This window comes from Artemia sp. Qi Xiang Cuo, chromosome 5, assembly GCF_049724085.1.
Source record: "Artemia sp. Qi Xiang Cuo chromosome 5, ASM4972408v1, whole genome shotgun sequence".
NCBI lineage: Eukaryota > Metazoa > Arthropoda > Branchiopoda > Anostraca > Artemiidae > Artemia > Artemia sp. Qi Xiang Cuo.
In genome coordinates, this window is record NC_142798.1 from 36,004,352 (window position 1) to 36,016,828 (window position 12,477).

The following is a 12,477-nucleotide window of genomic DNA, read 5'->3' on the forward strand; positions in this document are numbered from 1 at the left end:
TGCTGAATTACTCACGAAGCAATTTGCATCAGTGTTTACTATGGTAATGAGCCTGACAGTCCTCTCCTCAACAGTCCACTGACCCTTATGCCACCTATCATGATTACTCTGGGGTCTGTCACAAAGCAATTTGAAGTGCTAGATGTTAATAAGTCAGCAGGGCCGGGTAACATTCACCCAAGGCTCCTAAAAGAACTGGCAAATGAGATATCAACTCCATTATGTCAAACATTTCAGAAGTCCCTCAACTCAAAGACTGTGCCTTCCAATTGGAAGAGCTCTTACATTACACCAATATTCGAGAAAGGTGACAACACAAATGCAGAGAATTATCAGCCAATCAGCTTAACCTCAGCTGTAGCAAAAACCCTGGAATGCATTGTGAATGCCAAAATTCTAACACATCTTCTGTCCAACAGTATACTGTCACTAGACCAGCACGGCTTCCTTCCCAGAAAGTCAGTTGAGACCAAATTACTTGAAACCTACTATATCATCACTGACCTTCCAGAGATAGGATTACCTGTTGACCTTATTTTGCTTGACCTCGCCAAAGCGTTCAACAAGGTGCCCCACAGACGCCTTAGGGCCAAATTATCAGCAGTAGGCATCCACAATGATGTAGTAGAACAGGTGACGAATTTCCTGACAGACTTAGAGCAACTGGTCTGACTTTTTACCAATAATGGCAATCAAGTATTCTCCAAACTATGTGATATTGTCAGTGGAGTTCCTCAGGGTACTGTCCTAGGCCCCAGCCTCTTCCTCATTTACATAAATGATATGACAAAGGAGGCCACAAATAATATCAAACTTTACATTGATGACTCTAAACTTTTTGAACCAGTCATTCAACAAAGACTGCAATCAGACCTCCAGAGAGTCCAGAAGTGGACCAATGAATAGCTGCTTGAGTTTAACAATTATAAATGCAGTGTCCTCCATTATGGCAATAACAATCCTCACCACCAGTATACCATGCGTGGCCAGAATTCGCAGTCTGATATTCAGCTACAAACCAGTCGTGAAGAATGAGACTTTGGAGTACTTGTTGATGAGCAACTGAAGTTCCATGGGCAGGAACTTCCATTGACGTTCCATTTGAGTCTAGGCTTGCTAATATGCACTATCACCAGCTGCTCCTGTACTGTCTTCCTGAGACTTTACAAAGCTATTGTTAGGCCATTCTCGGACTTTGGAACATGCCTGACCTCCCCCTCCTACAAGCATGACTCCAGAATAACCGAAGGAGTTCAAAGACACCAAATGCATCATGGGTCTGCACAATATGCTGTATGATAAGAGACTGGAGCACCTAAAACTACCAATGCTGGTCTTCAGTCATTTCAGATGTGATATGCTGCTACCTACAAATATAATAGTCAACCAAAAACCACCCTCCTCACAAAGCATACAGGTCAACACAACACTAGAGGACACTCGCAGAACTTAGCAAAGCACAGAGTGAAGACCAGAATACACCAAAACTTTTTTACCAAGCATATTTCCAACAACTGGAACAACCTCCAAGACAAAACCGTGACTGCACCCACTAGTGCCTCCTTCAAGTCAAGACTTGACAAAGACAAGAACAACAAGCCATGGAAATGTAAGTGGGACAGTCCCTCTCAGCTGCCAAATAATGCAACATTACTGGGCCAGTTTCACAGTGACATTCCAAATTAACATCATTGACACGGAGCAGAACAGATCCAGCATGGACTTTATTTCACTCCAAAGTGCAAATTAAGGTAATTAAGGTAAACACAAAGAGGTTATAACCTAACCTGCAAAATACTTGATTTTCAATTCCCTTTCCTACCTCTTCAATTTTTCAAATGCTGTCAACAAAAATAGTGCTGAATTTTGAAATTTGAAACTTTGCCATAGACAATTCAGGGTATATATTTGCACATTAGGAGGGTGGGGTAAAGTTGGTAAATATTTTGCAGTTCATATTTGCTGACTTATAAATAAATATCCTATATACAAATAGATAAATGAAAGTAAACATACCACTCAATGCCTTTTTTGATGCTCTTTCTAAATATAATAATCATTTTTTGTTGCAAATGAATTGTGTATGGCCTACTGCAAATCATGGTAAATTTGAAGTGGGCCATATAATTTAGCTATGATAAAAGTGAAAACATCATTTAATGTTTTTTTTATGCTCTTTCATAATTCATATAAAATGCATTGGTAAATTTATAGGTGGTACTATAATTTAGCTAGGATGAAAGTGGAAACATCATTTGATGCTTTTTTTATGCTCTTTCATAATACAATAATTGCTTCTGTTGCAAATTGCATCTTGAGCTCTTAAAGGGGCCCTAAAGATATTTCATTTTTGTGACCACACAAAGAAGTTACAACCTAACTGGTACTTTCACATTATCATGGCCTCTCTAAAAAGTTGAATAGGAGAAATCCATATTTGCCAACTAAACTAGTTGACAATAAATGTTGCCCCAGCAAAACTTTCATTTTCCAACTAGTTGACTAATAACTTTTCACAAGCAAAATTTAATTTTTCAAACTAGTTGACAAATAACTTCTCCCCAGCAACACTTAAATTTGCCAACTAGTTGACAATAAATGTTGCCCCAGCAAAACTTTCATTTTCCAACTAGTTGACTAATAATGGTAAATTTTTACCAAATCATATTATTGACTTATGAATAAAATAAACATACCATTTGATGCCTATTTTATGCTCTTTCCAAATATAATAATCATTTTTGTCAGAAATGAATTTTACCCCCACCCCTATTTGTACCAATTCAGGGTATATATTTGCACTTTAGGGGGGTGGAGTAAATTTTATTTCTGATGTAAATGGGAGGTAAGATTAAACTTTAACTCCACCCCCCTAACATGCAAATATATACCCTGAATTGGTATATATAGGGATGGAGGCTAAAATTCATTTCCAACAAAAATGATTATTATATTTGTGAAGAGCATAAAAAAAGGCATCAAGCAGTATATTCACTTTATTTGTAAGTCAATAATATGATTTGGTAAAAATTTACCCTAACAATTTCTCCCCAGCAAAACCTAATTTTTCCACCTAGTTGACTAATAACTTCTCCCCTGAATACCTAAATTTTCCAACTACTTGACAATAAATGTTGTCCCACAAAAATTTTCATTTTCCAACTAGTTGACAAATAACTTCTCCCCAGCAAAACTTAATTTTGCCTATTAGTAACTTCTCCCCTCTTAGGAAGTTCCCATTTTCTTTAAATATTTCTTTATGACATACTTTCATCCCAGACAAGGACAACCTGCTTTCCTTTTAGCCCTAGACAGCTGGTCAAAAAGGATTTTTTTTTGGCAATTTGTCATCCTGCAGAATGTGCCCTAGCCATCTCAACCTTCTTTAACATTTCTTTATAGCCCTAGAAAGCAGAATTAAACAACATTTTTTGTACAGCCTACTGTTTGAAATATGGTCTGTCAGCCAGGTACCCAGAACAATCTGCAGGCAATTTCTATGGAAAACATTTAGCAAATTGTCATCCATTTTTTGGAATTTTCTTTTAGTTTTGTATATATTGATGGGATCATCAGGGAGGGAGGGTTGCTTTGTTGTCAAGATAACAACTAATATATTGAAGAAGAGCATGAAATAAAAACATGGTTATTTTTATTTTTTTAGCTACCATGTTTTTTGAGAAGTGCTGCTAAACTGAAATTTTACCATTATTTGGAAATTTGACTAATTTACCCTTCTATTCATAGAGATGTGTGCACTCACAGTTTCAAGTAGCCCAGCCTATAATAAAAAGGCCAGGGTGAAAGCCTATTGAAAAAGGAGATTCCACCCTTTGACTATTGAAAAAAATTACTTTATAAACTTATATAGAATGTTACTATCCAATCTCCTTCTAACATCATTTTTTATACAATCCAGAAAAGAGCTTATTCCAGATTTCCCTCTCAATCACTTGGACTATCTGTCTTGGCTTTTTCTACAATTAGCCATGTCTTAATGCCTACTGCAAAATACTTGATTTACAATTCATGTGTTGCTGGAAACAAACATTGCCCCAGAAAACAATTCCTTTTCCAAATAGTTGACTAGTAACTTCTCCCCAGCAACACTCAAATTTTCCAACTAGTTGACAATAAATGTTGCCCCAGCAAAACTTTCATTTTCCAACTAGTTGACTAATAACTTTTCCCTAGCAAAACTTAATTTTTCCAACTAGTTGCCAAATAACTTTTCCCCAGCAAAACTTAATTTTGCCAACTAGCTGGACACAAACATTGCCCCAGAAAACAATCCATTTTCCAACTAGTAACTTCTCCCCTCCCAGGAAGTTCCCATTTCCTTTAAATCTTTCTTTATGACATACTTTCATCCCAGACAAGGACAACCTGCTTTCCTTTTATCCCTAGACAGTGGGCCAAAAAGGAAAATCTTTGGCAATTTGTCATCCTTCATCTGCAGAATGTTTTCTAGTCATCTCAACCTTTATTTCATTAAAGCCCTAGAAAGCAGGATTGAACCACATTTCTTGTTCAGCCTACTGTTTGAAATATGGTCAGTCAGCTGGGTAGCCAGAACAATCTGTAGGCAATCTCTATGGAAAACATCTAGAAAATTGTCATCCACTTTTGGGAATTTTCTTTTAGTTTTGTATATATTGACTTGGATCATCAAGGAGGGAGGGTTGCTTTGTTGTCAGGATATCAACTAATATATTGAAAAAGAGCATGACACAAGAACATTGTTATTTTTTATTTTATTACCATGTTTTTTAAAACTGAAATTTTGCCATTATTTGGAAATTTGATGAATTTACCCTTCTATTCTTAGAGATGTGAGGGGAGAGGTTATTAGCCTAGTCAACTATTTGGAAAATGAATTGTTTTCTGGGACAATGTTTGTTTCCAGCTAGTTGGCAGAATTAAGTGTTGCTGGGGAAACATTTCTTGTCAAATAATTGGCAAATAGATTTCTCCTACAGGGATGGGCAAAATTTTCCAACTAGATGGCAAAAATATTTTTAATTAGGCCTAGCCTACAAGGAGATTGGATAGGCCTAGTAGCATTTTATATAGGCTAAGCTTATAAACTAATTTTTTTTCAACAGTCAAAGAGTGGATATCCAAATTATAGCACTACCTAGAAATTCACCAATACCTTTGAGGCCCATTTATGACCTTAAGATGCAATTGGTCCTAGAAGCAATTATTACATTATGAAAGTGCATAAAAAAACCCATCAAATGATGCTCTCACTTTCATCCTAGCTAAATTTTCTGTGCCACCTAGATATTGACCCCAATCTTTGCATACTGTAAGTCAAGTAATCTTTACTTAAAGTCAAAACTAGGCCCATGTCTCTAGGTTTTACTGCTGAGGCTACATTACTCATCACTTCTTGTATCACTAAAATATGGATTCTATAAAAGTCAAATTCACCATAATACTTAGCTGGAATTGTATTTGGGATCATTATGAGAGCCTGTTAGACCACACGTCATACTTATTAATAAAAAAAACTAGTGTAAACCCAAAAGCCACATAAGGTTATTTACTGCTTTTTCTTCCTGAAAGAAATTAATAAAAGATAAAGCTCTTATCGAAATTATTTATGGATTTTAAAAACTGTCAATGCTGCTGACTGTGTAGGCAGCAGGTTCAAAAAAATATTGAATACAAGTAGAGAAATGGATGTTGACTTTGATAACACATTCATTCGTGTTAATGCTAGAACGTTAGGAAAGTTCCATGGAAGAAATGTTTCACTCTTAGGTGAAATAAAGAATGTAAGCTTTCTGGGTAAAATTCTACTTTAGTTACTTTTGGCTATCTTGGAAAGGGGTTGGGTTAGGAAAATGAAACTTTCAGGGATGGATGTACATGCTAAGGTTTGTCCTGGGAAGGTACTTTGAAGTACCTACCTCCACTCATCCCCCCCTCTATATAATGGTAAATTACTGCACATTACTAGTTGTTTTTAACTCCTATTTCATCCTATATTAGCCTACTATCATAAATATAAATCACTGCTTACCTTACACAACTTCTGCTTTTAACCTTGTTCATTAAAATATATTCCAAAATCCTATTTAAATCCTAAGCCATTTAATTTTCAACCCATGCCAACTTTCTTTATGGTATATGAAACCAGGTTTGTTGTGACGTCTCACTTGCCTTATCAGAAATCCTTACCCTTAAGGGTAGCAGGCACATGCCAAACAACTCTGTTGATAAGACCATTTAAACTGTATTAATTAAGGAAAGGATCTGACAAGAGAGAACAGTAAATATAACCCAATCCTTTTTAGAGGACAAATTATGTCATGGGAAGATGTTTTTGAAATTCCCCTTCTATCCAAACTTAAAATTTTCTAAAATTCTACTTTAGAAGCTTTTAAAATAGCCTATGTCTAAAGTACTAAAAGATAGAGTGCTAAAAACATCAGAATTAACTTCTGAGGACACAATATATCACGGGAAGATGTTTTTGAAATCCCCCTTCCCCCCAAACTCAAAATTTTCCAAAATTCTACTTTAGAAGCTTTTAAAATATTTCTAAAGCACTAATAGATAGAGTGCTAAAAACATCAGAATCGACTTCAGAGCACAAATATTGTTACGGGAAGATGTTTTTGAAATCCCCCTTCCCCCCAAACTCAAAATTTTCCAAAATTCTACTTTAGAAGCTTTTCAAATATTTCCAAAGCACTAATAGATAGAGCGCTACAAATATCGGAATCAACTTCAGAGGACAAATTATGTTATGGGAAGATGTTTTTGAAATCCCGCTTCCCCCAAACTCGAAATTTTCCAAAATTTTACTTTCGAAGTTTTTTTAAATATTTCTAAAGCGCTAAGACATAGAGCGCTACAAACATCAGAATGAACTGTAGAGAATAAATTATGTTATGGGAAGATTTTTTTTAAATCCCCCGTCCCCCCAAACTCAAAATTTTCCAAAATTCTTGTTTATAAGCTTTTTAAATATTTCAAAAGCAAAAATAGAGAGAGTGATAAAAAAATCAGAATTGACTTCAGAGCACAAATATTGTCACGGGAAGATGTTTTTGACATCCCCCTTCCCCCAAAACTCAAAATTTTCCAAAATTATGCTTTAGAAGCTTTTTAAATATTTCCAAAGAACTAATTGATAGAGCGGTAAAAATATCTGAATCGACTTCAGGGGACAAATTATGTTATGGGAAGATGTTTTTGAAATCCCCCTTCCCCCAAACTCAAAATTTTACTTTCAAAGTTTTTTTAAATATTTCTAAAGCGCTAAGACATAGAGCGCTATAAACATCAGAATCAACTGTAGAGGATAAATCATGTTACGGGAAGATGTTTTTGAAATCCCCCTTCTCCCCAAACTCAAAATTTTCGAAAATTCTACTTTAGGAGCTTTTTAAATATTTCTAAAGCACTAAGACATAGAGCGCTAAAAACACCAGAATCGACTTCAGAGGACACGTTATATCACGGGAAGAGGTTTTTTAAATCCACCTTCCCCCCAAACTCAAAATTTTACAAATTTCTACTTTAGTGTCTTTTTTAAATATTTATAAATATCTAAGACATCTCGTGCTACAAACATCACAATCATATTTACAGGATAACTCATCTCATGGGAAGATGTTTCTTAAATCCCACTTCCCCCCAAACTCAAAATTTTCCAAAATTCTACTTTAGAAGCTTTTAAGATATTTATAAAGCACTAAAAGATAGAGTGTGAAAAACATCAGAATAGACTTCAGAGGACACGTTATATCACGGGAAGATGCATTTAAAATCCCCCTTCCCCCCAAACTCAAAATTTTCTAAAATTCTACTTTAGGAGCTTTTTAAATATTTCTAAGTCTCTAAGACATAGAGCGCTACAAAAATCCTTATCCTCTTGAGAGGACAATTTATATGAGGTGAAGATGTTTTTGAAATCCCCCTTCCCCCCAAACACAAAATTTTCGAACATTCTAGTTTAGGAGCTTTTAAAATATTTCTAAATCGCTACGAGATAGAGTGTTAAAAACATCAGAATCGACTTCAGAGGATAAATTATGTTATGGGAAGATGTTTTTGAAATGCCCCGTCCCAGAATCGACGTCAGAGGTCGCGTGATATCACCGGACGAGGTTTTTAAAATCGCCCTCCCCCCACTTCAAAATACCCCCGTGGAAAATTAGGCTTTTCAAATTTTAAATTATACACCAGATTGTAAAGTATGATGGGGGACTGGGAGGACAGGTAAGGGGGATTTCAAAATCATCTTCCCATAACATAATTTGTCCTCTGAAGTCGATTCTGATATTTGTAGCACTCTATCTATTAGTGCTTTGGAAATTTTTTAAAAGCTTCTAAACTAGAGTGATTAAAAATTTTTGAGAGTGGGGGAAAGGGGGATTAATATAAACGCGTCTCTTTACATGAATTGTTATCTGTCGGAAAGTCAAGTGTTTTTAGCATTCTATACATTTTTTCATTAGAAATATTTAAAAATATACTCTCTTTGAATTTTGTAAATTTTTTAGTTTGGGGGGAAGGGGGTTTCAAAAACCTCTTCCCTTGATATAACGTGTCCTCTAAAGTCGATTCTGATGTTTTTAGCACTCTATCTATTAGTGCTTTAGAAATATTTTAAAAGCTTCTGAAGTAGAATTTTGGAAAATTTTGAGTTTGGGGGGAAGAGGATTTTAAAAACCTCTTCCCGTGATATAACGTCTCCTCTGAAGTCGATTCTGATGTTTTTAGCACTCTATCTTTTAGTACTATAAAAATACTTTATAAGCTTCTAAATTAGAATTTTAGAAAATTTTGAGTTTTGGGGGAAGAGTGATTTAAAAATTACTCTTCTATGACATAATTGTTCCTCTATAAACAATTAGGTCATTTTTACTGGTCTGTCTTGTCAAATCCTTTCCCTAATTAATACAGTTTAAATGATCTTATCAACACAGAGGTGATTGGCATATGTTTGCTACCCTCAAGGGTAAGGGTTTCTGATAAGGTAAGTGTGACATCACAACAAGCCTGGTTTCATATACCATAAAGAAAGTCAGCATGGGTTGAAAATTAGATGGCTTAGGATTTAAATAGGATTTTGGAATATATTTTAATGAACAAGGTTAAAAGCAGAAGTTGTGTATGGTTCGCAGTGATTTATTTTTATGATTGTAATCTAGGATGACATTTGAGTTAAAAAAAACTCGTAATTTGCAGTATTGTACCAGTAGATAGAGGGGGGGGATTCGTGGCTGTAAGGCAGAAAAATAAAAAGAACGGTCCACACAGTATACGTTAACAAAAACCATGACTGTTTAATCTAAAAAAACAACCTCCTTTCCAAGATAACCAAAAGTAACTAAAGTAGAATTTTACCGCTTTCTGACACTATGCTTGGCCTTCATAATGTCTTTAGTGCTTTTTAAACTTGTGGGAAAATTCTAGACAAGGGGCAATTTAAACATATTGGAAACCAGTTGACTTAGGCAAATGAAACAGGATTCTGAGCCTCAATTATGGGTAAATTTTTTGTTGTTTGTATTATTGACTTATGGGTAAATTTTTACCAAATCATATTATTGACTTACAAATAAACTAAACATACCACTCAATGCCTTTTTTATGCTCTTTCCAAATATAATAATGATTTTTGTTGGAAATGAATTTGGTCAATATCTACGAAATCATATTATTGAGTTAGGACAAAAGTGAATACACCATTTGATTCCTTTTTTTATTCTGATTACAAATATAATAATAATTTATATAGGAAGTGAATTTAAGCCCCCCCCCCCGAGCTATGTCCCGTCCGGGTTAGGTTTGGTATAGCCGATATCGGGGGGGGGGCTTAAACTCATTTACAATAGAAAAGCTTATTATATTCATAATCAACATAAAAAAAGGAATAAAATATTGTATTCACTTTATTCCTAACTCAATAATATGATTTTGTAGATATTGACCATGAATTTTACCTCCACCTCTATTTATACTGATTCAGGGTATATATTTGCACATGAGGGGGTGGGGTAATTTTATTTCTGATGTAGCCTAAATGAGAGGTAAGATTAAACTTTCCCCCCACCCCACTAATGTGCAAATATATACCCTGAATTGGTATATATGGGGTTGGGGGCTAAAATTCATTTCCAACAAAAATGATCATTATATTTGTAAAGAGCATAAAAAAAGGCATCAAGTTGTATATTCACTTTATTAGTAGGCTAAGTCAATAATATGATTTGGTAAAAATTTACCAAATTGTTTGCATTTTATAGGCCTATTATTGACTTAGCCTACAAATAAAGTAAACATACCACTTGATGCTTTTTTTTATGCTCAAAATATAATAATCATTTTTGTCAAAAATGAATTTTACCCCTACCCCTATATATACCAATTCAGGGTATATATTTCCACAGTAGGGGGGGGGGTAAGTTTTATTTCTGATGTAAATGAGAGATAAGTTTAAACTTTACACACACACCCCCTCTAATGTGGAAATATATACCCTAAATTGGTAAATTTAGGGGTGTAGGTAAAATTCATTTCTGACAAAATGATTATTAGGTTAAAAAACCAGCATCCAATGGATCAAAATTATGTAAAACTCAAACCCTCACATCTTGTTACCAAAGAGGAATTTTTCTTAAATATAATTATTCTTTTTAATTGCTTTTCAAAACAGAGACCACATTTTTAATTTATGCTGACAAATTATAAGTGAAAGTTTGACCAAGATGGCAGGTTCTTGCCCTCACATTGTAGCATGCTGTAGTAAAAAGGGTTGGTCCAAAAACCCATTGCTATTTTTCTGGAATGCCAAAGAAAAGTTGTATGTTTACTTTATTTTTAAGTCAATAATATGAACTGCAAAAAATTTACTGACTTATGAATAAAGAGAACATACCACTCAATGCCTTTTTTTATGCTCTTTCCAAATATAATAATCACTTGCCACAAATGAATTTTACCCCCACCCATATATATACCAGTAAATTTTTTGCAGTTCATATTATTGACTTACAATAAAGTGAACATACCACTCAATGCCTTTTTTATGCTCTTTATAAATATAATAATCAATTCTACTGCAAATTCAAATTTACCCACCCCCACCCCCTCATGTGTAAATATATACCCTGAATTGTAATCACACAAAGAAGTTATCAACACTAGTTCAGTTATTGAAAATCAATGAAAAACATATAACTAGTTTATAAGTAAGTTGTTCAAGAGTAATATATTCCAAAAATACTTGTTTATAACAGTTAAAACCTCATTTATTAGGCAACTGAAATATAAAATGTTTTCCTACTGTTTCAAGTTTTTTGAATGATGTTGACAAAAATAGCACTGTATTTTGCAATTCAAAACTTGGTCATCAACAATTCATGGTATATTCCAATTCAGGGTATATATTTGTACATTAGGGGGGGGGGGGGTAAATTTGAATTTGCAATATAATCAATTATTATATTTGTAAAGAGCATTAAAAAAGGCATCAACTGGTATGTTCACTTTATTTGTAAGTCAATAATATGAACTGCAAAAAATTCACCTATATACCAATTCAGGACATATATTTGCACATTAAGGGGGATGGGGTAAAGTTTAAACTTACCTCTCATTTGCATCAAAAATAAATGTTACCCTCCCCCCTAATATGTAAATATATACCCTTAACTCAGCAGCAACTGAAGTGAGCAAGTCAGAATTTAGTGATATTGGTGATGCCCATATTGAAAATGAAGACAGACTATTAATGCTTTACAGTAATGTGGATTGCATCACCACAAAAATGGATGAAATAAAAGCTGTAGTTTCAGCAAGACCTGAAGTGAGTGTGTTTGCCTTCACTGAAGTTAAACCAAAGTATACTTCAGTGCCACTGACTGATGTACAAATCCAGATTACCAGATTCAGAATAATCTCAAACCTGTCAAAACCAGAAGGAAGAGGAATTGTCCTGTACGTCAAGTCATCACTGAAGGTAGGAGACCTTAATCTTGGTTCTCAGTATGAGCCGTGGGTGGAGCAGGTCTGGATAAAAATTGAGCTAAAGGGTCACCCCTTAATTATAGGTTGTATTTATAGAAGCCCAAGCTCTCCCTGCCAGAAAAGTTCTCACCTCGCAATTGCAAATTCTATAAGTTTGGTGATGAGTCGTCCTTGCCATAATATTGTAATTGTTGGAGACTCCAACCTGCCTCAGATCCAATGGATTAGTGGTTATGCTGCTACAGGAGATAACAATGACCAGGTTGGCACACTCCTCAAATGCCTACAAGAACATTCATTGTACCAGACAATCAATTTCCCGACTAGGTACAGAGAGGGCCAGAACCCATCTCTCTTAGATCTCCTATTTGTCAAAGATGAGGAGGCAATCCAAAGTATAGACTCAGAGCCACCTTTTGGCGCAAGCGACCATATAGCCATAACTTGTTGACTAAAGTTGTACCTGCAGACCATCAATTTTAG

The 12,477-nt window shown here is 34.8% G+C and overlaps 2 protein-coding genes across 2 annotated transcripts in view; one reads left to right on the forward strand and one right to left on the reverse strand.

The window, feature by feature from the left end:
* The window catches only part of LOC148952090 (arfGAP with SH3 domain, ANK repeat and PH domain-containing protein-like), a 43,530-nt gene extending 37,988 nt beyond the window's left edge, over positions 1-5,542 (reverse strand). Inside the window, exon 1 of the mRNA XM_089089133.1 lies at positions 5,437-5,542. The gene's annotated coding sequence lies outside the window, so the exon portion shown is untranslated. The remainder of the gene's footprint in view (positions 1-5,436) is intronic.
* Positions 5,543-5,649: 107 nt separating this feature from the next.
* Positions 5,650-12,477, forward strand: part of LOC148952091 (uncharacterized) — a 41,287-nt gene continuing 34,459 nt past the window's right edge. Inside the window, exon 1 of the mRNA XM_089088842.1 lies at positions 5,650-5,783. Within this exon, the coding sequence (XP_088944968.1) occupies positions 5,685-5,783 (99 nt within the window). The 5' untranslated portion in view covers positions 5,650-5,684. The remainder of the gene's footprint in view (positions 5,784-12,477) is intronic.